At 46.3% G+C, this 27,559-nt stretch overlaps 1 protein-coding gene across 1 annotated transcript in view; it reads left to right on the top strand.

Annotated features, from left to right (window-relative positions):
* The window catches only part of SORD (sorbitol dehydrogenase), a 34,178-nt gene extending 21,750 nt beyond the window's left edge, over window positions 1-12,428 (top strand). The window contains exons 5-9 of the mRNA NM_001037320.1: window positions 3,729-3,847; window positions 6,613-6,678; window positions 7,412-7,587; window positions 11,086-11,207; window positions 12,142-12,428. Coding sequence (NP_001032397.1) covers window positions 3,729-3,847; window positions 6,613-6,678; window positions 7,412-7,587; window positions 11,086-11,207; window positions 12,142-12,307 — 649 coding nt within the window. The 3' untranslated portion in view covers window positions 12,308-12,428. The remainder of the gene's footprint in view (window positions 1-3,728; window positions 3,848-6,612; window positions 6,679-7,411; window positions 7,588-11,085; window positions 11,208-12,141) is intronic.
* Window positions 12,429-27,559: the final 15,131 nt, after the last annotated feature.

The following is a 27,559-nucleotide window of genomic DNA, read 5'->3' as shown; positions in this document are numbered from 1 at the left end:
GGGAAGCTTTGCCTATTCCCTGAATCCCACTATGAAAACCTCCAAGTTACCTTGTCGTTCTCTGGTGTTTCAGTTCAGTTCATTCGCTCAGTCATGTCCGACTCTTTGCGACCCCAGGGACTGCAGCACGCCAGGCTTCCCTGTCCATCAACAACTCCCAGGGTTTTTTCAAACTCATGTCCATTGTGTCGGTGATGCCATCCAACCATCTCATCCTCTGTCGTCCCCTTCACCTCCTGCCTTCAATCTTTCCCAGCATCAGGATCTTTTCAAATGAGTCAGTTCTTTCCATCAGGTAGCCAAAGTATTGGAGTTTCAGCTTCAACATCAGTACTTCTAATGAATATTCAGGACTGATTTTCTTTAGGATGAACTGGTTGGATCTTCTTGCAGTCCAAGGGACTCTCAAGAGTCTTCTCCAACACCACAGCTCAAAAGCATCAGTTCTTTGGCACTCAGCTTTCTTTATGGTCCAACTCTCACATCCATACATGACTACTGAAAAATCATAGCTTTGACTAGACGGACCTTTGTTGGCAAAGTAATGTCTCTGCTTTTGAATATGCTATCTAGGTTGGTCATAACTTTCCTTCCAAGGAGTAAGCATCTTTTAATTTCATGGCTACAGTCACCATCGGCAGTGATTTTGGAGCCCCCAAAAATAAAGTCTGCCACTCCACTGTTTCCCCATCTATTTCCCATGAAGTGATGGGACAGGATGCCATGATCTTAGTTTTCTGAATGTTGGGCTTTAAGCCAACTTTTTCACTCTCTTCTGGTGTTTAGAAAATCATGAACAGTTAGAGTTGGAAAGAAACTCATCCCCTTTCCCTCAGCTTTCACACAATAAGGTTGGGGAAAGAGGACCAGTAGCTCCTCCCAGGTCTGTGGCAAAAGGGCAGCTCGCAGGACTCTGGCTATGACTATGTGTGATAAGGCAACATCTGCCTTGTCAGTGGAATAATCTCCCACAGGGTAATCCTTTCTCATCACCATCTCCAATCCCATTTCTCTGTGTTTGTTTTTTTTTAATTGGCTGCTCTGGGTCTTTGTTACTGTGCATGGACTTTGTCTAGTTGTGGAAAGTGGGAGCTACTCTCCAGTTTCCAGGTGTGGGCTTCTAGTTGCAGAGGCTTCTCTTGTTGTGGAGCACAGTAGTTGTGGCCTGGTGGGCTCAATATTTACCGATCATGGGCCCTAGAGCTCAGGCTCAGTAGTTGTAGTTCACAGGCTTAGCCGTTCCAAGGGATGTGGGATCTTCCTGGACCAGGGATCGAACCAGTGTCCCTTGTATTGCAAGGCAGATTCTTAACCATTGGACCACCAGGGAAGCCCCTCCTCTTGGTATTCTTATGTCATAGGGAAGTCAGAGTGAGGATGAGAAGAGCACACAGTTCCTGTCCACAGGCCACCCTCACTTTAGTCCCAGTACCAGCTTTGAGCGAGACCCAAATGTGATGAGGCAGGACTATTGGAGAGAGAGTGTGTGTGATTTGGGGTCTTTGAGAGAGTTTGCAAGTCAATATTTCTCTTCAGAGTTTTTTCCTTAATATTGAATTTATGGGATAGATTCAGCAGGTAGGGGGATGATGATAATAATCAGAGCAGAAGAGTGGATTGGGGTGGGGGAAATGGTGTAAGAGAAGCAGAGGGGAGGGGAGAAAGAAAGGGTTGTGGGCACCTGTCAGGCCGAATGTAGACCTTGTTATTTATCTTGTGGAGGGTTGTGAACAGAAGGGTCATGGAGATGAGCCCATGCTTTGGCTTCCACTTATTTCTTTTTGGAATTTTAGGGATTTCATGTTCTTGCATGTGGAGGTTTTGGGAGCATTGAATAAGTACTGCGCAGTGAGGAACTAGCAAAAGTTAACTACAGAACTGCTTGTGCCAAAAGGCAGCTGATGTGGGACAGGCAGAGGATATGAAATCAGGAGATCTGGATTCAAGTTTTTACTTTCTTGCTCACTAGGCTTGTAATTTGGGGCAGGTCTCTTAATGTCTTCTGGCTTCAGTTCTGCTCAGTTCAGTTCAGTCGCTCAGTCGTGTCTGACTCTTTGCGACTCCATGGATTGCAGCACGCCAGACTTCCCTGTCCATCACTAACTCCCGGAGTTTACTCAAACTCATGTCCATTGAGTCGGTGATGCCCTCCAACCATCTCATCTGCTGTCGTCCCCTTCTCCTCCTGCCTTCAATCTTTCCCAGTGAGTTAGTTCTTCGTATCAGGTGGCCAAAGTATTGGAGCTTCAGTTTCAACATCAGCCCTTCCAATGAATATTCAGGGCTGATTTCCTTTAGGATGGACTGGTTAGATATCCTTGCAGTCTAAGGGACTCTCAAAGAGTCTTCTCCAACACCACAGGTCAAAAGCTTCAGTTCTTTGGCACTCAGCTTTCTTTATGATCCAACTCTCACATCCATACATGACTACTGGAAAATGATAGCTTTGACTAGACGGACCTTTGCTGGCAAAGTAATGTCTCTGCTTTTTAATATGCTGTCTAGGTTGGTCATAACTTTTCTTCCAAAGAGCAAGCGTCTTTTAATTTCATGGCTTCAGTCAGTTTTGCTTCTATAGAATAAAAAACAAAGCCTTCCCTGGACTTCCCTGGCAGTCCAGTGGTTAGGCTTTCACTGCTGAGGGCCTGGGTTTAATCCCTGTTCACAGCCAATGGCTCAGTGGGTAAAGAATCCACCTGTAATGCAGGAGACACAGGAGCCTCGGATTCAGTCCCTGAGTCTGGAAGATCCCCTGGAAGAGGAAATGGCAACCCCTCCAGTATTCTTGCCTGAAAAATTTTATGGACAGAGGGGCCTGGGAGGCTACAGTCCATGGGGTCACAAAGAGTTAGACACGACTGAACAACTAAGAATGCATGGGGAACCAAGATCCTGCAAGCCGCCAAAAAAAGAAAAAAACAACAAAGCCTGCCCTTCCTGCTTGACAAGGTCATGCTGAGGATTAAATGAGATAATGGAGGAGAAAGCTCTAATCTGTAAAGCATTATGCAAATATTTGCTGTCTTCATCAGTGGTATCGCGAAAAGGGTCAAGATGCCAGTAGACAGGGAAGTGAAAGCCAAGAACCCAGTGGCGAAGGTGACACAGCATTTAATCTGCTATGTGGAGACAAGCCCTTTCCCATCTTAACCAGTCCAGAGACAGCCAGGCAGCTGCTGCTAGCACTGTGGTTCTTTTGGAGCATGTACTATGGGGGACGACGTACAGAGTGATGTCAGCTTCTAATCACTGTTGTGCAAAGCTGCTGATCGTCTGGGTTGTTTGCTAAAATGAAACCAGAAAGGCTATAAGTTTGAGAAGCAGATGAAATGCTGGGATGTGGTTAAGTTAAACCCTTGTGAAATGAACTCGTTTATTAAAGACAGCCACACCGCACCTTATCTTGGATGGCATTTTCAGAGGGAGGCAGTATGATACGGGCTCTGGAATCAGACGTACCTGGTTTCCAGTTTAAACCCTTTAAGATTCTCAGTACTCCCTGATTTTGAACTTTTGGAGCAAGTCATTCACTCCTCCAAAGCTTGCTTTCCTTGTCTGTAAAGTGGGAATGATAATGTATACACAGAACTGTTCTGAGGATTTACAAGAGTGAATATAGGTAAATTGCTTAGCCCTTTTGCTCAGCATATAAATAAAAGCTCAGTAAATATTAGCTATTGTTGTTATTGTTAACCTAGAGGGACTGAGTATGTTGAATGACTCCTCAGGCTTCCTGACAATGTCACCTTTGAGGAAGGGGCCCTGATTGAGCCACTGTCTGTGGGGATCCATGCCTGCCGGCGAGCTGGAGTCACGCTGGGGAACAAGGTCCTTGTGTGTGGAGCTGGTAAGAAACAGATATCACTGTGGTTATGAGTTCATTAAAGGGGAATGTGAGACCCCTCTGCCCATCTCATCCCCACTCTGAGGGCTGAAATAGATTCTCGAATCTCTGGTTAGGGAGGATTACAGTGTGCCATTCCTTCAGTGACGAGCACTATGCTAAATAAATGTTTGCAGGCAAGGTAGCTAACTAATGTTATCTCCTAGGCAACATAACTCATTTGTTCACTTTAAAGAGTGCAATTTGGAATTATTTTTCAACCCTTGACAGGAAACTAGGGAAATATTTTTGGGATTAAAGGGAAGGGTATCTTTTGGAGCTTTCAGATCATCCCAGAGAACTGGTCTCCTGGTCTTCCAAGAATGAGATGGCTACTACTTAGGACCAGCAGGAGTGAGTCCCAGCCCATGGGGAGCCAGCACTCTGTCCACATAGGCTTATAGCTAGCTCCTTCTTCCTCTGCTTCCACCCAGCTGAACAAACCTGGCAACCTCAGATTGAATCATCTAGGCTTCTAACTGCTTCAGGTGACCGAGACAACATGCTTCACTCCTTGTGGGTGTGAGCTGGTGTACACTTTTTTTTGTATTATTGAGGTTTAATTTGTACCTTTTGACCCTCTTCATCCATTTCTTCACTGCCACCACTACCTCTGGCAATCCAGTCCAGTCTCCATAACTATGAGCTCAGGGTTTTTATGGTTGAATAATATTCCATTGTGTGTGTGTGTGTGTGTGTGTGTACACCACATTTTCTCTGTCTGTTCATCCACTGATGAACACTTAGATGGTTTCCATGTCTTGGCGATTATAAATAATGCTGCAGTGATTATGGGAGTGGAGATTCATTTTGAGTTAGTGCTTTTGTTTTCTTTGGATAAAATTCCACTTCTGAGCAGAAGCAGAATTGTCAGATCACATGGAAGTTCTATTTTTAATTTTTAATTTAATCTCCATACTGTTTTCCATAGTGTTTGGACTGGCTTACATTCCCAACTAACAAATGCATAAGATTTTCCCTTTCTCCATACCCTCCCTGACACCTGTTACTTGTGTTTTTGATAAAAGCCATGCTGACAGATGTGCAGTGATATCTCTTTGTAATATTGCTTTGAATTTCTCTGATTATTAACGTTGAGCATCTTTTCATGTTTATGTTGCCCATCTGTATATATTCTTTGGAAACATGTCTAGTCATATTCTCTGCCCATTTTTTAATTGGATTGTTTTTCTGCTGTTAAGTTGGGTAAGTTCTTTATATTTTTGGAGATTAATACCCGTATCAAATATATGATTTGCAAATATTTTTCTCCTACTCAACAAGTTGCTTTTTTCATTTTGTTGATGTTTGCTTCGTTATGCAGAAGTTTTTTAGTTTGATATGGTCCCAGTTGTTTATTTTTTATTTTTATTTTTTTTGCCACACCATGCAGCTTGCAGTATCTTAGTTCCCCGATCAAAGACTGAACCTGGGCCCTTGGCAGTGAAAACATGGAGTCCTAACCACTGGACTGCCAGGGAATTCCCCACTTGTTTATTTTTGCTTTTATTGCCATTGTTTTTGCTGTCAAATCCAAAAACTCATCAAGACTGATGTCAAGATGCTTACTACCTATGTTTTCTTCTAGGAGTTTTAGGGTTTCAGGTCTTATGTTCAAGTCATTAATCCATTTTGAGTTAATCCTTATACATTTTGTGATTGATTTTTTTGGGGCAGGGCCAAATAAGTGACTGCAGGGCTTCCTATGGCAGGTGATGGGTGTAGAACAGATGTGCCTCAATGAGCCAAGCAGACTGTAGGATCCAGGTGACAGGTTTTTTCTTTTTAATCTGCATAAGTAATACATTTTTGCCTTAGAAAAAGAAATTAAATTATTCATACCATGCCTGCACACATGTGAACAAACACACACAAAAATTCACTGATAGCACCATCAGCCTGAGAGGACCATTGGTAAGAATTTGGTGTAGAATCTTTCAGTTTTGTTTTTGCTTTATTCATGAGATCATTCTAAATGATCATGCTTCATTTTACCTACAAAAACATTAATATATTGTGAACATTTTTCTATGTCAATAGATAAGAGTTAGATGACATATATATTTTTTTTTTTTTCTTTTTTTTGCCACACCACATGGCCTGTGGGATCTTAGGTCGTTGACCAGTGATCAAACCCATGCCATTGGCAGAGAAAGCACAGAGTCCTAACAGTTGGACCTCCAGGGAATTCCTCTTTTTAACAGGTGTATAGTATCCTGCTGTAGTTTACTTAACCCATTTGTTGCTTATTTCCCAGTGTTTTGCTTTCTGGGCAAACTCACTAACTCACTTTTGGAGTGTCCAAAAAGCAGATCCTCAAAGGTATCCTGCATAAGTGTATTTGTGATCTGGTTTTTGTGTTAAAACCATCTAGCACACCGAAATGGGGAAGACAACCTAGGACACCCTGACAGGGGGTCCTCAGGGGGCACCTTAAAGGATATGTCTCACCTTGGGGAGACATGAGGGGTTCTTTCTGAAAAGGTGGGTGGGGGGCAAAGAGAACAGGAGCCCAGCACTGGGAGCAGATTCCAGGTAGAGAACAAGCACTCATGTGTTCATTTACTCATGCACTCAGCAAACAGTTGTTAAGGTCTCACTGTACGTCAGGGACTGGGGCAGAGATGCTAGAGGCCCACAGAAGGTACAGTTTCTGTCCCTGGCCTGGAAAAGGGGGAGAGCTGGTGTTTGGTATTTCAGAATTGTCTCCTATTTACTCTTTTATTCAGGGCCAATTGGACTGGTCAGTTTGCTTGCAGCCAAGGCAATGGGTGCAGCTCAAGTGGTGGTGACTGGTAAGTTTTTCTTAAGAAAACCACTGATAAGAACCTGGCTCTTTATATGTGAACCTCAGATACTTAAACTGCCCATTTGGTCCTAAGAAGAGACTCAGCCCTTGTTTGACCAAACTCAGAGGGGGTGTGTATGTGTGAGTGTATGTATGTGATGTGAAGTTAGTTGGGTGTGATATGTTTATAAGAGGATGTTTGTGTGTGAGGTATGTGATATGAACGAGAGACATGAGTGTGTATGTGTGAGGAGAGGTTATCTGACAGCATATGTGAGTATGTGAGTGTGGAGAGGTGTGGTATAAACTGAAGCTGGGTGTATGTATGTGGAGAAGGCATCTGTGAGAGAGTGTGTATGTATGTGTGTAACATATCTGAGAGTGTGTGGGTGAATGTGTAGAGTTGTGTGCTTTATGGGGTGTTGTGGATATTTGAAGGGAATGGGGTGCAGAAGGGTGTCACTGCGTGTTTTGTGTGAGGAGGTGAGAGAGTGTATGTGTGTAGCTGTGGAGAGCTATGTGGTAGGTATGGGGGTATATGGGGATATAGAAGGGTGTACATGTTTGAGAAGTTATCGAAAGATCGTGTGTGAGGGTGTGTGTGTTCAGAGAGTGTGTGTGTTGGGCTCAGCCACACCACTACACAGAGCTTCCTTGGCATCAGAATCTGCATCTTCATTTTTTCTCCCTAATCCACCGTCCAGTTTCTTAGTTTGAAAGAAACTTTTGTTCAACTGTAGATCTGTCAGCCTCTCGGTTGTCTAAAGCCAAGGAAGTCGGGGCTGATTTCATCCTCCAGATCTCCAACGAGAGCCCTCAGGAAATAGCCAAGAAAGTGGAAGGCCTGCTGGGCAGCAAGCCAGAAGTCACAATTGAGTGCACAGGGGTGGAGACCTCCATCCAAGCCGGCATCTACGTGAGTAGGGATAAAGTGAAAGTGTTAAGTCAGTCATGTCTGACTCTTTGCAACCCAGTGGACTGCAGCCCACCAGACTCCTCTGTCCATGGGATTTCTCAGGCAAGAATACTGGAGTGGGTTGCCATTCCCTTCTCCAGGGACTCTTCCTGACCCAGGGATCGAACCCAGGTCTGCCACATTGCAGACAGCTTCTTTACCATTTGAGCCATCAGGCCCAGTAGAAATAAGGGTAGCTGAAGCTGGTGGGCAGCTTCGAGTAAGCAGCCCAGGGTGGTGAACCAGTAGAAGGCACCAGTAGAAGGCATGCTCCCCCTGCAAAACATAATTAGGTAATCCCTTGTTATCTGCTTTCTTATCTCTCTTATGAAGGTAATGACACTTCCCTAACATCCTCATTGGGTCATTGTGATGTTCAAACTAGGCCACAGATACACATGGGCCTTCAAAGATGTTAAGTGACTCATACCTTTAGGATAGGATTTTACCAAGTAGTGCTCTTGGTGAAAAAAAAGAAAAAGAAAAAACAATCAATAGGAGGAACAGGGAACCATGCCTTAGATGAGTGTGGGAAATCCCTATCTTGTTTTATTGAGGAAAACTACAGTCTTTGAGTCATTGATACAAGGTGACGGGCACTAATTCAGTTAGTCACAAAGATGAGGTGTGTTTTTAGGGTCACAGTTGTCTTCTGCTGTCCTTTCCCAGAACTAGGAACGAATAAGCTGCCAATACCTGACCCACCCTTTAGCAACCCACCAGTAATTTATGGATGTTGGAAGGGGAGGGGCAGGGAGGAGTAGCACTGCCAAAGTATGAGGAAAAGAAGGAATACGAGCTCGGCTCTGCTCTCCACCATGGGCCGTGTTTTTGGCTGTGTGCTTTATAGACATGGTCCTAATCTGCATACTAGCCCTCACAGTAAGTTCTCATTTTACACGTTTTATGATGAGAGAGGCCCAGGGACTTGCCTGGAGCGCACTACTCCAATGCCTGGGCTTTCCTTGCTCCATCCGGCTACTCCAGAGGGGAAGAGATTGAGGGGCTAGGAGCCAGTTCTGGGGTGGAAGGGGCTGGGCTGGGGAGAATGGCGGCAGCTGCCACCCCTGGGCACCCCTGCCCTGTCCCCCAGACTGCTTTCTCACAACAGCACATGCCTGTGCCCTTCTGAGTCACACTGAGTCACACACAAGGGCACTTTCCACCATGCAAGACATTTGGGAAAAGCTGATCCCTCAACCTGTGTGGCACGGCCCTCAAGCCTGGCACCCAAGCAGAGCTGCCTTCCCCTCTTCCTACCAAGATGCCTGTGACCCCGGGGTGTCAGGGAAGCAACGGGAGAGGGAGGAGCAGGTGCCCCTTTTGCCCTGACCAGTTCCAGCCAGAATCAACCAGCTCTCAGCTCCACTGTTGGAGATAATCAGCATCACCATGTGGGAAGGAGCTAAGAGAAACCAAAATCCAGCAGGCATTGAGCCTGTGTGTTACCAGTGGAGCCATGTTGACTCATGGCATATCTTGGGTTCCTGCCATATGCCTGGTTTTGTGCCAGACACCTTGAGGGCTTGAGCAGTAAGGTGTGTGTGCTGTTTTTGAGTTGTTGACAAGACAGTGACCCCCAATTCAACAGAGAGGCAGTAAAAGATATGGCTTTATAGGGCAAAGCCCTCCTTTGAGAGTCAGTCTTCTGTTGTGTTGTGTCTGGATAATATTCATAAGGAGACCTAGCAAATGTTTAGCATTGCTGTCATCTCCTTGTTGTGAAAGTCACACCCACTAAGCAATGGCCTGAACATTCCTTTGCCTGTGGTCAGTAAGCTACTGGCCTCCTGGCAGCTTGTGATGACCAGTTCAGTGGTGCTTCTCTCCCTTCTTACCAGGTAGAGAGGAAATGCTGAGTGGACAGCAGGTTTCCTGGGAAGTTTCTCAGTGTATTCCGTGGCTCACTCACAAATCTGAACCCCTCCCCTTCAGTGAGGACAGCAACATTTTCCCGTCGTGAGATGCCCTTTCCTTGGCTGACAGTGTTTGTATGTCACAGGTGGTCTGTAAGTGACTGCTCCTCCATTAAACCCGCAAATGAGCTATGCGTTGAGCCCATTCTAGTGCAGGCCTCTGTGACTGTTACCCCTTTAGTCCTGCTATGGGAAGGCATCGTCCTGTTCTTACACATGAGGCGACCATGGCTGACAGCACCGTCTCGGGGCCCACAGCTCAAAAGTACAACTGCCAGGAGTCACCCCTATACTACAGGCTTCTCTCCAGGATGTATCCTTCCCCGCGGAGACAAGCTGTGATGTGTGCTGTTTTAAATCTCTGTGGTTAGCACTTAGAATGGCCCCCAGTAAGTGCTTTCTACTGTTAGCTATAGTAAAAACTTAGCATGAGCAAATTGTCCATTTTTCTGTCTCTCACTACACTGAGCACCATGATCTCCCCCACATCTCTGGAGCAGGCTCAGCACTCATGTAAAGTTATGTGGAAGTTGTCAGCGGAAATTTTGCTCTCCTGCCCACTCCAAAGAGGAAATTGATGACTCCATTATGACTTATACCATTGAGGTGAATGTCCCTGGAACAAAGATTTCTAATTGCCAGCCTTCACATATAAGGCAGTTTTTATTTTTTTAAAGCATTTTAATTAATTATTTATTGGCCACACCGCTTTTGGGATTTTTTAGTTCCCCCACCAGGGATCGAACCCGTGCCCCCTGCAGTGGTAGCTGGGAGTCTTAACCATTGGACCACCAGGGAAGCCCCTAAGGCAGTTGTTGAACCACAGAATTCCTATAGCCCTCCCCATTGGTATAGTGCTTGGTAGTTGGTGGCCCCTTAGAAATTTGACCCTCTGTCTTGTGGGTAAGTACTCTGGAGGAGAAAGTGGCTGACACTGACATCTGGTACTAAGTAAAGCTTTGAAAGATGCTCAGAGGCTGCTGAAGGGTCAGCCTTGGTTGCAGGGGAGATCCTCATTGCTCTCTGGAGAACTTTTGCTGTTTCCTGGGGTGCTGTGGGCGGCAGGAGATGCTCCCACTGTGCCTCCACTGGTAAAGTGCATTCAGGACCTTTAATGGAGACCGTGTTCACTCTGCTGCTCTGCTGAGTCTGGTTAACATGCTAAAGAGTTCAGCTGTATAAAAAGAATCAAGCTTTCTGAAATTTCTGGATATTTACCTATTTTTATGGCAACAGTGGGCTTTTCACATGGTGCCAGTGGTAAAGAACCCACCTGCCAGTGCAGGAGACATAAGAGACACAGGTTTGATTCCTGAACTGGAAAGATCCCCTGGAGGAGGGCATGGCAACCCACCCCAGTACCCTTGCCTAGAGAATCCCGTGGGCTGAGGTGCCTGACAGGCTATATAGTCCATGGGGTCACAAAGAGTCAGACATGACTGAAGCAACTTACCATGCATGCATCCTCATGGCAACAGGGCTACTGTGAGTGGAGTCTGTATTTTCTCATTTTCTTAGCTTTCTGTCCTTACCTCTTCTTCAGGCCACTCATTCTGGTGGGACCCTGGTGTTGGTGGGGCTGGGCTCTGAGATGACCAGCGTGCCCCTCGTGCACGCAGCCACCAGGGAGGTGGACATCAAGGGCGTGTTTCGATACTGCAATACGTGAGTATGTTGTGGGTGAACCAGGGTGGCAAGCGGCCAGCAAGTCCAAGGGAGGCCCTCCACGGCCTCTGGGACCAAGAGGCTCTGCCTGTTTATTCATGAGAGGCACGCCTTGGCCCCATTGAGAGCCATGCGATATGATAAGGCCCCAAAGAGAGAGCATTCACTCCTGGTTAAAGATGGGAGGGCAGAGCTGACAGATCTGTAGGGAGAGAGTGAGGGAGGGAGATTATGAGGCATGCTCTTCTTGAATGTCTTCCCCTCATCGCCCAGGCGCTCTCTTTTCCGGTTCTAAGTGGCCAGATCTCCATCTTCCCTCTTTAAAGAGAAGGAGAGAAACGAGGGCAACCACAAGAACTCCAGTTCCTTGGTTCTCACTCCCAGTCCCCAGGTCCCACCCTGGGAAGTGACGGGGTCTAAATAAATGCCAACATGTGTTTTGTCGCTCGATCCTCTCTCTGCTGGGGAACTCTGTCCAGGACCATCTTCCCCACCAGTGGCCCTTTCTCCCATTTTAGAATTTGTATCTGTCCTGTCAACAGAGTGCTGTTTTTTCCTGTAAACTCTGCCAAATGAGCTGCTACAGGGTGTGATTAGATCATCCTGGGCTGCCGCCCTGAGGCTATCTGCCTCTTCACTGTGGCTTACATATGCCTTAGACCTTCATGCCAGAGAAATTCTAGGCTTCATGGCAGACATTGCATTTGGGAACAGACTCTGTACTCCTGAATTACAAGTCATAAGATCATTTCCACCCATTGTTGGCTTGTAGAACCGACCTTGCAGAACCACAAATCTACAAATAAATGTGGTCAAAAAAAAAAAAAACCCAAAAAACTAGTAAGTGTGGCCAAGCTGATCTTGTGCTTGGTAGTTTTAGGGCCCTCCCTGTTTCCTCCTTCAGGTTGAGTGTAATGCTTGTGATCTTTTCCAGATGGCCGATGGCGATTTCAATGCTTGCATCCAAGTCTGTGAATGTAAAGCCCTTGGTCACCCATCGGTTTCCTCTGGAGAAAGCTCTGGAGGCCTTTGAAACATCCAAAAAGGGTTTGGGGTTGAAAGTCATGATCAAGTGTGACCCCAACGACCAGAATCCATGATGTGAATTGAGCTCTGTCGTTGTCCCCACTCTCAGCATGTTGGAGTTCAGTGGTTGACTGGGAGTGGTGGAAGTTTCTTTTGAGTAGTTAGAATAATTAAAATAATTCATTGTAAACAGAGAGCCGTACGCTGGGGAGTTGTGCCTTAAAAACACAAGTAAGATATGGCAGAACCAATACAATATTATAAAGTTTAAAAATAAAATAAAATTAAAAAAAATAAAAATAAAAAAACACAAGTAAGGAGAATTTGGGGGAACTTGTAGTCAGGATGACCTGTTTATGCTGATCAAAGTTCAAGTAGAGCAGAGCTTGGCAGGCAGGTGCTGGGAACTCCCCTTCTTCCTGGAGTACCTGGAAGTTGAATAAGGAAAGAAATCTGCCTATTGAATTCCTGCTTCTATTGTGACTATGGCCAGATGGGAGATGGTAGCTCAGGTAAGAAGAGACCATTTACAACTTTATCAAGACTTAAGTGGCCCAGAAGCTGATTTTCACAAAAATCTGCAGCTCCGGGTTGAGGGTGAAAGGTTGTGAACAATTTTACTTCAGAGCACAGTGCCTCTCCCTTGACACTAGGGCTGTTTGGTTTTATGACAAAAGGAGAATAAGGGACTCACTTTCCTGGATCTAGGACACATAAAAATCAAACAAATAAAATCACGATCTCATGTGAAATCAAACCAGCTTGTATTCCTTAAATGTAGAAACAGACAAGGAACTTTGCAGCACTGCTCTTCAGATCCTGAGAATTCTGTGTGACTTACTTTGCAAGGTGAAGAATCACCTTCCCAATGTGCCCCGCCTGAACCCTTTTGCACATTTGGAGGCAGCCACTGCAGGCTCCTTTATTACTAGGCAACCAGAAAGTGCCTACTTAAGCGTCCTCATGGGAGACCTTAAATCGCGTACAGACTAGCCCAGGAGAGTTTGGGCAGTACACCTGTCTTACCCCACAGGATTAGCATGCCCTTCTAGGCTTAAAGTTCACTAATGATTATTAGACAATTGGTTTAGTTTCAGTCTTTATGAGCAGGAAACTTTCCCTCCTCAAAGCCAATTAAGGGTCTTGGTACCTTTCTGTCTGAGTGGTAGCTCCAACCTTGTCTGTTTTAATTATGGGATTTTCCTGGGTAAGATTGGGGTCTAAATCACACCATGCCATTTGTGACTTTGAGGTTACTGGTCACGAATGAAGATATAATAGCTGGGACATGATTTGGGCTACAGTCCTACCCCTCAGATCAGCTAGGGTTGGTGGGTGAGTTTGAAGAGGTTCTGGTTTTCTTGTGACCAGGGAAGGCTGTAACCAGTGCCTGGAGTTCCTCAAATTGATTTGGGTAATAAATTCTGCTTGTAGTACATGACTGCTGCCCCCATTTGTGGCCCTGTTTGGGGAGAAGTTGACTTTGGTTACCCGTTTCACGAAAGGAAGTATCTGGGGTTTTTGAAAGTAACTCATTTTCTGCATCAAGTACAATTTTCATTGACTGTTGAAAACTTAATGATCTCTAATCCTCACAGCAAGCCAAATATAATTATTTTACAACTAAGGAAATAGAGAATCAAGTAATTTGCTTGAGATCTCACACTACTTTTTGTTTCTTGTGTTATCTTTGGAGTTATCTTGCGTTTACACATAGCACAGGCACACACTCAGGAGCCACATCACTTCCTTCCCCAAGTCCTGTTTAGGTAGGGCCCAACTTGCTGGCTCCCTTCTCTTAAAACTCTTTCCAGCTCAGTGATGCCCAGTGTTCTTGAACGTGGGCTGAGAAAGACTCTTCCCTTTCTAGATGGAAGTCTTCCAATTGAAATACCCCTAAAGGAGGTGGCCTCACTATGTTAAATTCACAAGTAGCCACTCTTCCTCTGACTGTGATTTGGCGGAGAGAGGAAGCCACTGAACCTGAAAAGGACTTAAGAGTTGCAGTGGGGACTCCTGGAAAGGCAGGACCACCAAGGACAAAAACATGTGGCTCAGTTCACAATGGTGATGGGGCTAGATCTTCTGTGTTAAGGCCTTAGAGCCGCTACTCCCTGGTCTGTTAAATGGGCTTCCTGATACCTCCATGCAGGCAGTTTCAAGGAGTGAATGGGCTGACTGAAAACAGTTCAGGAAACACTTTCCATTTCCAGATTCCCCCAGAGCTCTACCTACTGTGATGTTTCACAGTTTCCCTAGCAGGGGCAGAGAGCATGGTTGGTGGGAGAGGAAGTGGTATGGATGAGGGGCCAGCAAGTCCTCCAGGTGGCAGAGGACCCATGTCAGTGAACTGAGCTGGTGCTGGGGCCCCTTCTTCTCTGCATCCTTATTAAGATGTTCCCTCCACTGTTTGGAAGGGGTTGCAGGAAGCCCAGAAATTCAGTTCTCCTGCCACTTTCCCTAGATATTCAATAAATATTGATTCAGTGAATCAGTTCCGGAAACAAGAATAGGAATTCCCCACGAGCTCCCCAAACTTGGGTGGCCTTGCCGGACTCTGTGTGCTCTGTCACTGATGTGTGGCACCGGGTAATACTGAGGACCCCACCCAGCCGGCACTCCCAACTTGGGTGGAGACCTGAGAAGAAGGACCCTGCCAGCAGGTTAAAGGGTACAAGGGGGAGGCTGCCCCCTGGACCTCAAAGGAGACGGGGACACAGCTCCAACCACTTCCTCTTGCCGTCCACATTTGGCTACGGTGGATGCTGTCATAAGTCACTTCTGGATCTCCCGTCCCTGGGTGTCAGGCCATCCCAGTCACTTCTGCGTAGCACAGTCCTGCCTCTTCCTTCCTGGTTCCTATCTTGCTCCCATTGGGAGAGCAAAGGAGTCTCAAGGGAACTCAGTTGGACCAGAGATTAAGAGTTGGGGGAAGAGACAGAATTTACTGGATATTTGCCTTTCCCCAGAACTGTCCTCTGCACATGATATCAGTCTGGGCTTGGAGTACAGAAGCCAATATACAAGACCCACATGCCTGGGTAGCAGGCAGGTCTCCAACTTCACTGTCGCATCCACACACCGAGGTCACCGAGGTCCTTGAGGGCTCAGGGAGGGCGGCAGTGAGGTGGCCTGGCTGGGAACTCATCACCCGAGGGGAGCATCTGTCAGGCAGCAGCAGAGGTTCTCCGGTGCAGCCGCTGCCATCCTGAAGCAGCACAGCTGCACTCCCACGGCCTCCCTGTCTCCCTCCTGACTGTCCTCTCTGCTTAAAGCCTCTCTGAGTCAGACCCTGAGTTCCTTCCTTGGGTACCTAGAAGTGGTAACAGGATTCATGTAAGATGTTTCTGCCACAAGATCTTTCAGTGGATCTTATCATCAGCAGGAGCTTCTTGAAGGTGATGTGTTGGAGAGAAGCCTCTGTCCTCTAGGGTCTTGCACCCATCAGGCCTACAAGAGGCAGCTTGTTGTGAAGGATTTGGTGCAGGAGTCCTGGGTTGTATCTAATCCCAGGCCTGCAGCTAATTCACTGTGTGACTTCCCAAGTCACTTTCCCAATTCAGGCATTGGTTTCCTCCATTGTTCATGGAAGGGTTGCACTGGTCTCTTTTGAGTGCTGATATTTTACAAGGTTCCCATCATCCAGAGGCCCTGTGGAGTAAGGACCCCTTTAGGGGTGTCCCTTAGGCTCTAGATGTGAGTGCTCTTCTTGGGTTTCAGTTCCAGTCTTGTCTGTATGTTAATGGGTGGCTGGAGGGAGGAGAAAGGAGCTGTCTGTAGGAACACCCAGGTTCTTGGCATTACCTTATTCCACTCCTTAGCCTCAGGCTCTCAGGTGTGATCCTGAGGTGGAGGTTGCAGGCCCAGAGCTGGGCCTGGGGAGGTGTGGCCCCATCGTTGACTTCCCTGTGTGTGGGCAGAGGCACAGCCTGGCTGTGGTTCTCCATGTAGGACCTCCAGGAGGGGGAGCCTGATGTGGGACTTGGTGCCCTTGCTTAATGGGGAGAGCCTCAGCAATTGTAGTTATCCTCCCATTGTGGGTCATCCGCTGGGGGATGTGTGACTTGACTATCCTGCCCCTCCTACTTGTCTTGTTGTGAGTCCTTTATTCCTTTTTTGGCTGTGCTGGGTCTTCATTGCTGGCCTGTGGACCTTCTTCAGTTGTGGTGCAAGGACTTCTCGTTACAGGGTGCAGGCTTCTCTAGTTGATGATTGAGAGCTCTAGGGTACCTGGGCTTTCCAGCTGTGGTGCACAGGCCTAGCTGCCCTGTGGCACATGGAGTCTTAGTTCCCTGATGATGGACCAAACCTATGTCCCTTGAATTGGAAGGCAGACCCCCAACCACTGGACCACCAGGGAAGTCCTGTGATTCCTTTACATCTTTAGTTGTAGATCTTTTCTGCTAGTTTTCAGGTCTTTCTCATTAATAATTTGCTCTGTAAATAGTTGTAATTTTGGTGTGCCTGTGGGGGAAAGTGAGCTCAGGGTCTTCCTACTCCACCATCTTGGCCACTCCCTTAACTGTGTCATACATCATCATTCTACATCACCATATCCCATCATATGGATGTACCATTATTTATAAAGCAAATCACAGTGGTTTGGATATTTGGATACTCTGCAGGGTTTCGAGCTTATGATAAAGTTTCAATGACTATCCTTGTACATACATTTTCATGCTTCTAACTTACTCTTTCCTGAAGTTGTATTTTAGAATGACAATAGCTGGGTTGAAGAGTTTACACCTTTTAAAGGTGTCTTGGTTAGAAAAGAAAACAGAATATTGAGACCACCTAAGAAAATCTGAGTTTGGGTGTGCCTGAGTCCACGTAGTGTTGGAGGACTCTGCAGGGTAGGAGAGCTTTCAAAGATGGGGTCATACAGCCACTGGCGCTCTGGCTTCAGGCCAACCCTGGGAAAGCTGGAGACTTGGGCCTCCACCATCTGTAACCTGAACAGGACACCATTTCTTCAGGCCTTCATCTTCTTATTAGTAAACTCAGTATCCCTTGTAGCAGGATGTGAGAACAAACAGCCCCTGTAAAGTGCTGGCGTAGGATTCATGGGGAGCTGTGACTGGATCACTGTGGAGCAGGGGACCCTCCCTGTAAGTAAACTTATACTAGAAGGCTCTCGAAAGAGGATGAGATGGCTGGATGGCATCACTGACTCGATGGACGAGAGTCTCAGTGAACTCCGGGAGTTGGTGATGGACAGGGAGATCTGGAGTGCTGTGATTCATGGGGTCGCAAAGAGTTGGACACAACTGAGCTACTGATCTGTATCTGTAGAAGGCTGTCTCTGCTCCACCAAACTTCAATGCCAGGGCACTCTGAGAGATAGTCACTTCAGTAAGTCACTTGGAGGAAGTGAGGATGGTGTGTATAGAATGTTCCTTTTGGGCCCTGACCTCTCTTATATATGCAAATCAACGTGGTATAGAAAGAATTCAAATAGTTAATAAGATGCAAATCTTGGATTCTCAGACCTTGCAGACTGACAGTTTGTAGTACTCTTTTGGAATTTCTGAGCAAGTGATTAAAATACAATTGTCACATTGCTTTTTTAAGCACATATGTATTTAACGCTGTGCTTATATATGTAGCTTAACAATGTGGATTTTCAAGTTTGCTTGCATATTTGTGTCACGTGTTTTCAGAAACACTAAAGTGAATCATTTCCCTTGTCACCCTCTAAATGGGATGAGATAGGACTGCCAGCATTTATAATCTCAAGGATTGATGATTCTAAGGAACTTCTGGAAAAACTGCTAAGTAAGCAGAAGAAAAGAAAACGTATGAGCTTAGAGGGAGTGAATGAGGAAAAAGCTCAGAGGAAATGGAGCCAGTAATCTAGGGTAAGGTGAAGAAAGTGACTCAGCTGTGACCTTTGGAAACTGGGGCTGCTTGTTCTGGGGAACAACAGCTGGGCTTACAACACATCACGGGGGCAGATAGGCTCTAGCCAGAGCTCCCCTGGGCACCCCAGACTTGGCTTCCCCTGGTGAAAAGTATAGTGAAAGTATTAGTCGCTCAGTTGTGTCTGACATTGCAACACCATGTACTGTAGCCTGCCAGGCTCCTCTGTTCATGGGGATTCTCCAGGCAAGAATACTGGGGTGGGTTGCCATACCCTCCCCCAGGGGATCTTCCTGACCCAGGGATCGAACCCAGGTCTCCTACATTGTAGACAGATTCTTTACTATCTGAGCCACCTACCACATACAAAATTCCCACATCTTGCTGCACACCCAACAAAACTAGAACTCGGCTGGTCCCTAAAGCCATACTGCCTCTTCCAGAACAGGGTTCCAAAGGGAGTGAATCTTCCAGGGGAAAGACAGATATTGCTGGGGTTGGCTGAGGAAAAGTTTTCTGTCATTCAATATGCATCTTGTCATTGGCCCAACTACCAGAGAAGCTCTCCTGCATTTGGAAGCGGTGATAAAGGAAGAGGCCAGTGGGGTGTTTGGATGTCTTGGGCTCCCCATAGAAAGAAAGAGGTAGGTAGTTACATGTTAGGCTACTACATTTTCTTATGACCTTGAGCAACTCAAATTCTAAAAGCCTCGGGTTCCTTATTCTTTAAGTAGGAAAGATAACACCTACCTCAGGGTGGTCACAGGGGCAGAATGAATGGCTCCATGACTGTGGCCCTGCCCCTTCCTCACCAAATCTCTTGTCTTCAGCTGGTAAATGGGCAGGGTGGATGATCCCCAAGGCTTTTCCAGTTCTGTGCCTCAAGTTTGCAAAAGTGCTTCAAAGAAGTTCCCAGAGTGACAGGAAAGGCTCAGCCTGCCCATGACCCAGTGTCCTCTGCTTTTCCATAAACCTGTCAGGGCTAGGAGGAGGAGATGGCACCTAGACGTGGAGGCCAAGCAGGACAAGTAGGAACCAGGTAACTGCATTCAGTAGCTCCCTTTTATCTGCCTGCCCTGCTCTGCCCCTGTGAACACCCAGGGGAACCCTGCACCCAGGAGCCCTAAGTAAGTGATTGGTCCCTACTGGCTAGGGTCTCCCTAAGGCCATGGCTATGCCTCTTACCCACATTATGGAGGTACCCCTCAATGGCTGGTGCAGTGCCTGGTGCTCACAGAGGGAGCTCTGGGAGTGTCTGTAGCCTGATAAGTAGCCTAATCTCACTCTGAGCTCTGAGCCATTGCTTCTCAGCAGTCGGCCTGAGCTGATCCCAGAGCAGCTATATGTCCTCAGCATGTTTCACTGGGTAGCAGAGAAAGGACCTGGGGGTATGTCCAGAGCAAGAGGAGGGCTCACCTGCTTTTAAAGCCCCCTGCCCTGGAGACCCATCAGAGACAGCCTGGGGTCCAAATGAGATGGGGCAGCTGAGTAGGATCTCATTGAAGAACAAGGAGTGAGACCAGCTGCCCCTTTCAGACCTCTTTGGTTTTAAGGGGGCCTGTGGGGACCCTGTGGTATGATAAGAACAACTCTGGGCCACAGGCAGAATCCTGGGTTCTGGATCCAGCGCCCCCCCCCTAAGTTTAGGAGATCCATTTAGTTTATTTGTGTGTTCCTAGGCATCTGTCATCGGAGAAGGCAATGGCACCCCACTCCAGTACTCTTGCCTGGAAAATCCCATGGACAGAGGAGCCTGGTAGGCTGCAGTCCATGTGGTCGCTGGGAGTCGGACACAACTGAGCAACTTCACTTTCACTTTCATGCATTGGAGAAGGAAATGGCAACCCACTTCAGTATTCTTGCCTGGAGGATCCCAGGGACGGGGGAGCCTGGTGGGCTGCCGTCTATGGGGTCGCACAGAGTCGGACACGACTGAAGTGACTTAGCAGCAGCAGCAGGCATCTGTCATAGGGGCAGTAAAACCTCTCAGTAGTGTCATCTATGCAGTAGGATACTAAGCTGCTGTGGAAAAGAATGAGGGGATAGGTATAACAGCCAACCTCTTGAATGTTTACTATGGGCCAGACTCTTTTTAATTAATTAATTTATTTATTTTTGGCTATGCTGGGTCTTCATTGCTGCTAGTGGACTTTCTCTAGTTGCGGTGAGCGGGCCCTACTCTTCATTGTGGTGCACAGGCTTCTCAATATGGTGGCTTCTCTTATCGCAGAGCATGCGCTCTACGATGCACAGGCTTCAGTAGTTGTGGTGTAGGGGCTTAGTTGCTCCACGGCATGTTGAATCTTTCCAGACCAGAGATCGAACCTGTGTCACCTGCATTGGCAGGCAGATTCCTTATCCACTCCGCCACCAGGGAAGTCCTGGGCCAGACTCTTTTCTGAGAATGCTAGGTATCTTAACTCATTTCAACCTCACAACAACCCTATGGGATTAGTATTCCTTCCATTATAAACCTGAGAAAACTGAGTTACAGAGATTAAATAACTGCCTCAGATCCTCCCCGACCCCATACATACATATGTTTGACTGTGTGTGGGGGAGATTGTTTAGAAGGATAGAAACCAAACTGTTAATGGTAGTTCACCCCAGAGGAGAGGATTTGAGGGAGGTTTCATGGTGTCTGAGGGGAGGGGAACAGAAGGACTTTCATCATTTTTTTATCTCTATTAGTTAAAAAAGTTTGACCAGTATCATTTTAAAAAGTGAATAAGGATGTCACAATTCACTGTAGCTTTCAGAGTCAAATGAAGAAGTGCATGAGCCGTATCATGAACTCCCAAAACAGAGGACACACTCCATTCCCAGAAATCCTTCAGCTGCAGCCAGTTCCAAGGAGCATGGAGAGGTAGGGAGCCACCCAATCTTGATTACAACCCCACCCCTGACCCCTAGAAGACCCTTGGCAGGCTGGGCAAGTTGATCTGTTATATCATGGGCCCAGGAGTCACTTGAGAAACCTCAGGACCATAGGGTGGAACCACGGGTCTGAGAAGTGAACTGTTTGTCTCCTTGTGTTATCTCTTGGTCTTCTTAAGTAAATCATGTCCTTTATCTGATGACTAAGGGAGTAACCACTCTTATGGGGGCAGTAATTGGCAAGTCTTCCCTCTAGTTCTGGATGCCTGCATCTTTTGGACTTAGCAATGTTTTGTGGACTCCATGACACTGAGTTCTGTTTGTTGGTTTATTTTTCTTTTTAATTTATTTATTTTTTAACTGAAGCATAATTGCTTTACAGAATTTTGTTGGGTTTTGCCATACATCAGCATGTTTGTGTCTTTTTTAATATAGTTTAAAATTTTTTTTGGCTTTGCTGGGTCTTCATTGGTGTGCAGTCTTTCTCTAGCTACAGAGAATGAGGGCTACTCTTTAATGCAGCACTCAGGCTTCTCATTGCAGTGGCTTCTCTTGTTGCAGAGCACAGGCCCTAGACACTGTGGCTTTAGCAGTGGGACGCATGGGCTTAGTTGCTCCCCAGCACCTGAACCCAGGCCAGGTGAGGCCTGTTTCTTATAAAGTGATCCTTCGTTGGGGTCACTAGCACTGATGAGGTAACCGTGTCACACTGATGTCAACAGATCCAAAGGTAAAAGGAATTCACAGATGTTCTTTCCTTCTAGAGATGCCATCTTTAGGGAGGTCTGGTTGTGGAAGGGGAACACAGCTCAAGTCTGGACCAGTAGAATGTGGACTCCAGCCCAGAGATGAGTTTGTACAATTGACCCTTATCCTTCGAGGATGGTTCCCTCCTCCAGAGACTTTTCCTAAACTCTCTCACAGCTCTACCACTTATTTTGGTGTTTAATCAGTTATTTATTGTGTGATGTAATCTATGTACCATAAAGCCCGAGAGAATCTGCTCTGTGCCCAGCACTTTGCTAGGCAGTGGAAAAACGACAGTGAACAGCAGGGGCCCAGGCCCTCCCTTCTAGGAGTTCACAGCATAACAGGAAAGACGGACCTTGAACAAGCACTGTGCTTGCAAGTGTAATGAGTTACTGCACTTTCTCCCCAAAGCTGGACTGATTTTTCACTCCCAGAGGGCTGGGATGTGTCTTGCAGTCCTTTTGAGCCCTGTGGGATCTAACATGACCTGTCACAGCAATTGGTCAATAAATGCCATTTGAATAATTAACAATGAGAAACAGATTATGAAAATGTTTAACTGTTTCTTTTCTTAAATTAGGTATATATGCTCAGTCGTGTCCTACTCTTTTTGACCCCATGGACTGTAGCCCACCAGGCTCGTCTGTCCATGGAATTTTCCAGGCAAGAATACTGGAGTGGGTTGCCATTTTCAACTCCAGGGGATCTTGCTAACCATAGAATTGAACCTGCGTCTCTTGAGTCTCCTGCATTGGCAGGCAGATTCTTTACCACTAGTGCCACCTGAAAAATAATATTTATATTAATTTCAAGTATACAACATAATGATCCATATTGTGAGACGATGACCACAGTAAATCTAATTAACATCTGTCACTGTATATAATTACAAATTTTTTTCTTGTAATGAGAACTTTAAAAATCCACTGTCTTAAAACACCTTTCAAATATGCAATACAGTATCATTAACAATAGTCACCATGCTGTAGTTTGGGTTTTTTTTTAAATAATTTTATATATTTTTGGCTGTGCTGGGTCTTCACTGCTGCACAGGCTTCTCTCTAGATGCAGCGAGTGGGGGCTACTGTCTCTGGTTGTGGTGTGCAGGTTTCTCATTGCAGTAGCTTTTCTTGTTGCATAGTGCAGGCTCTAGGGTGTGTGGGCTTCAGCAGTTGCAGCGAGTGGGCTCAGTAGTTGTGGCATCCAAGCTCTAGAGCACAGGCTCAATAGTTGTGATGCATGGGCTTAGTTGCTTTGAGGCATGTGGGATCTTCCTGGACCAGGGATCAAATCTGTGTCTCCTGCACTGACAGGCTGATTCTTTACCACTGAGCTACCAGGGAAGCCCCTGATTGTTTCTTGATCGCCTTCTCTTTCTATACCATTAGACGCACCAAGATGGAAAAGAGCAGAAATTCTGAGATTTCATGGGACCTGGGTTCAAATCCTGATTTTGCTTGTTCCTTCTTGGATGTTTGTGGGCAATTACTCTCTGAGCCTCAGGTGCCTTCTATGTAAAATGAGAGCAACAATACCTTCTCCAAAGAGTTAATGTGAAGATTAAATGAGGCAATTTGTATAAATGTGGTATAGAGCCTAGAACACACACCTTTAAATGTTTGTTTCCTTCTCCTGCCCAACTGAACCTTGGATGGAAGGTCAAAGAAGGGCTTCTATTTCCTAATACAGGGCTTCTGTTCAGTTAGGATAATGAGCACAGAGGGAAATGGTAAACTTTTAGGTCTGGAAGTGGTCTTAGCCTACTCCCTTCATTTTCTCGGTGAGGAAATTGAAGCCCAGAGGACTCTGGTGATTTCCCTAAGGTCACACAATGATTTTAGTAGTAGGGCTAGAAACAGAACCCAGGTACCGACCCAGCATCCAATGCACTCGGGGCAACTTCTCCTACAACTTTTTATTGCCAGCCTCTCACTCTCAGAAAAGGGAGTGTCTTCATATTACAGTTTATCTGAAGTCTCTGCAGGGAGGAAAATAATTCCTGAGAAGGTGGTTGGAGAGATTCCCAGTCCTTTACAACTTCCTGGAGACTGGGCAGGGACGTTAACTCTCCTTGTCACATTCCAGGAAATACCAGGAAGGAGTGACTTCCACATGATCTGCGGGCCTGATGTCCCTAGAGGGTAGGGCAGGCCTCCCCTCCCCCTTCCTAGAGAGATGGGAAGGGGAGAGAGCAGTCAGCACAGGACAGACCTGGACTCAGAACAAGTCACTTGGACTTCCCTGGCTGCCTAATGGTTAGGAGTCTGCACAGGTTTGATCTTGATCCCTGGTCCAGGAAGATCCCACATGCCACAGGGCAACTAAGCCTGTGGGCCGTAACTACTGAACCCGAGCTCTAGAGCCCGTGCTCTGCAACAAGAGAAGCCAGCATAACGAGAAGCCCCTGCGCTGCAACTAGAGAGTAACCCCGGCTTGAGGCAATTAGAAAAAGCCCACATGGAGCGAGGAAGACCCACAGCCAAAATTAAATAAGTAAACAAAATTTTTTTTTAAAAAGGACAAGTCACTTAGCATCACTCAAGCCCCAAATACTCCAAACTCCTCAGAATATGGAGCTGTGACTCCTAGAGCTTCAACCTCTCTTAATAATAACTGATAACAATAATAATATTGCTATGTCCCAGACACAGTTCAGGGCTATCATACATTATCTTTGCCTGAACGCTTACATGCTTTTGAGAGGCAAAATAAAGTGGTAGTTAAGGGCCTGGTCTCTGGTTAAAACTTCCTGGGCTCAAATCCAGATCTCTCACTCACATATAGGGCAATACAGCAAAAATCAAGTGAATTAGTATGTATAAAGCATTCACCATAGCACTGGGCACACAGCAAGCTCTGTGTGCTTTAATTGTTAAAATCTTATAGTCACCTCAGGAGCCTTTTCTTAATCATCTTATCTAAAGGGGTTCCCTTTAATGATTCACTTTCAGATTATTGTTTTATTATTTTTGAATCTCTTTATCATGATCTGGAATCAAAATTGCCGGGAGAAATATCAATAACCTCAGATATGCAGATGACACCACCCTTATGGCAGAAAGTGAAGAGGAACTCAAAAGCCTCTTGATGAAATTGAAAGTGGAGAGTGAAAAAGTTGGCTTAAAGCTCAACATTGAAAACGAAGATCATGGCATCCGGTCCCACCATTTCATGGGAAATAGATGGTAAAACAGTGGAAACAGTGTCAGACTTTATTTTTCTGGGCTCCAAAATCACTGCAGATGGTGACTGCAGCCATGAAATTGAAAGACGCTTACTCCTTGGAAGGAAAGTTATGACCAACCTAGACAGCATATTCAAAGCAGAGACATTACTTTGCCAACAAAGGTCCATCTAGTCAAGGCTATGGTTTTTCCTGTGGTCATGTATGGATGTGAGAGTTGGACTGTGAAGAAGGCTGAGCGCCGAAGAATTGACACTTTTGAACTGTGGTGTTGGAGAAGACTCTTGAGAGTCCCTTGGACTGCAAGGAGATCCAACCAGTCCATTCTGAAGGAGATCAGCCCTGGGATTTCTTTAGAAGGAATGATGCTAAAGCTGAAACTCCAGTACTTTGGCCACCTCATGCGAAGAGTTGACTTATTGGAAAAGACTCTGATGCTGGGAGGGACTGGGGACAGGAGGAGAAGGGGACGACAGAGGATGAGATGGCTGGATGGCATCACTGACTCGATGGACGTGGGTCTGGGTGAACTCCAGGAGTTGGTGATGGACAGGGAGGCCTGGCGTGCTGTGATTCATGGGGTCGCAAAGAGTCGGACACGACTGAGCGACTGATCTGATCTGATCTGATCACGATCTAGGATTATCTTCCTTTTCTTTCTTTCCTTGTTTCTTGTCCATTTGCTCCCATTAACAGAGAAGTTCCATGGGAGCTGAATCTTGCCTGGGACCTAATAAAAGCTCAGCATATATTTGTTGAATTGAATTGAATTTTATCATTGGATTTTCCCCCTTTTATGAAGAGGCAAAATGCACTGAGTTCCTTTGTTTGCTCAAGGTCACCCAGCTGGTGACCCAGTTTGACTCAAATCCCTCACTCTTAACGACTATGCTAAATTGGCTCCTCTTATTCAAAAACTCTTGGGGCTTCCCAGGTGGTGCTAGTGGTAAAGAACCTGCCTACTGATGCAGGAGACATAAGAGACATGGGTTCAATCCCTAGGTTGGGAAGATCCCCTGGAGGAGGGCATGACAACCCACTCCAGTATTCTTGCCTAAAGAATCCCATGGACAGAGGAGCCTGACAGGTTACAGCCCATACAGTCGCAGAGAGTCGGACACGACTGAAGCGGTTTAGCATGCACTCAGGCACTCAAAAATGCTTGTGAGGAAGTGGATGGGAAGTGGATGGGAAGGTTGCCACATCTTATCAACTTTCTCCCCTCTCAAATGGTGCTGGGTCTGGAAATATGAGGGGAAAGGCAAAGAGCTAGCCTTCATGTGTTTCTCCTAGAGCTCAGCCTCAGCACCTCCCCACATCTTCATGTACTCCGTTCCCACCTAACCCTGAAGCCCTTTCACCAAATCTCGTCCTCATCCTCTCCATCTCCAGCCCCACTTCCTTCCAATCCCACCCTATTCCTTCTCTACCCCTGTTCCATTCTCCACCCGATTCCCATGCCCAAGGCAGGGCTTGGGCTGGGCTCTGTCCTAGGACCTGAGACCTATATCTGTGACCTGAAGTAGAAAAGATTTGCTTTCTTTCTCAGAGTTGATATAAGATATAAACATGTCTGTTACATTTTGTGAGTCATCCTTCCCTAGTCCTCTTTCTCTGGAAGTTTTGGTGGCCTCCTATGTTTACATATTCTCCAGTGTCTAACCTCTCCCCTACACTCATGATCTCATTTTGCAGTCCGTGATCTCATTATCTCAATCCAAAGGCACATTGCCTGCTTGTTACCTGATCCTGCCTTTCAATTCATTTCCCAAGACTTGGCCTCAAGGTTCCAGGAAGGGTGGGGCCAGTTGAAGTTCTGGAGAATAACCACACTGAACTTCTATCCTCTCTGCGCGTCCTTGACTTCTATCATGCAACATGTGGCTTTCTGGAGACTGGTCAAGGTTAGACAGTAGCCGGATCATATGAATACATGCTTCAGTCTGACGTCTGGAACTTGGCTAGGGTGTGGTATCAGGACTAATGCCAGACAGGCTGGGTGTCACCTGAGGCTACCTAAGATCTTGGTGGCATAGATGTCCCCCTGTCCAGCTGGACAGGCAGTTGCCATTGCCTGGATCCTGGGCAAGAGTGATCACGGAGTCTTCAGCAGACCTTCAGTCAGGCCCAAGCATTAGGGAGGATAAGGCTGAGTAGAGACTATGGACAATCATAACAGCCATGTCAACAACATGTGCTAGTCTCACAAGGATAGGTGAGTTAGGATGAGACAGATAGATATTTTGAATGGTCTTTAGAAAGGAATAAGGAAGGCACTGATGGGCCACATTTGGGAATACAGCTAAGGCTGAGACTTAAGGGGCTGGAGTTTGGAATCAATGACTGGTTGTCTACCTGGCGAGGGGCAGGAGGGCTGGAGGCCTATAGGTCTGATGCTGTTAGGAGATAGGTAGGTTAATAATCATCATCCACTGCAATTGTACAATATATTCTCATACATTTCCTCATCTGTGTAATTTTCTGGGCCAGTATCACTATCTGTCTTCCTAGTATCTACACAGACATTTTAATACATGAGTAAACAGGCTCAGAGAAGTTACAGGATTTTCTTCTGTAGCTACTTATAAAGGCAGAGTTAGCAGTAGTGTCCAGGTCTCTTGGCCCCTGATCTGGTGTCCTTCCAGTTCTCTCAGAG

Source organism: Bos taurus, chromosome 10, assembly GCF_002263795.3.
Source record: "Bos taurus isolate L1 Dominette 01449 registration number 42190680 breed Hereford chromosome 10, ARS-UCD2.0, whole genome shotgun sequence".
Taxonomy (NCBI): domain Eukaryota; kingdom Metazoa; phylum Chordata; class Mammalia; order Artiodactyla; family Bovidae; genus Bos; species Bos taurus.
Note: the sequence above shows the minus strand (reverse complement) of the source record. Positions and strands in the feature narration are given on the sequence as shown.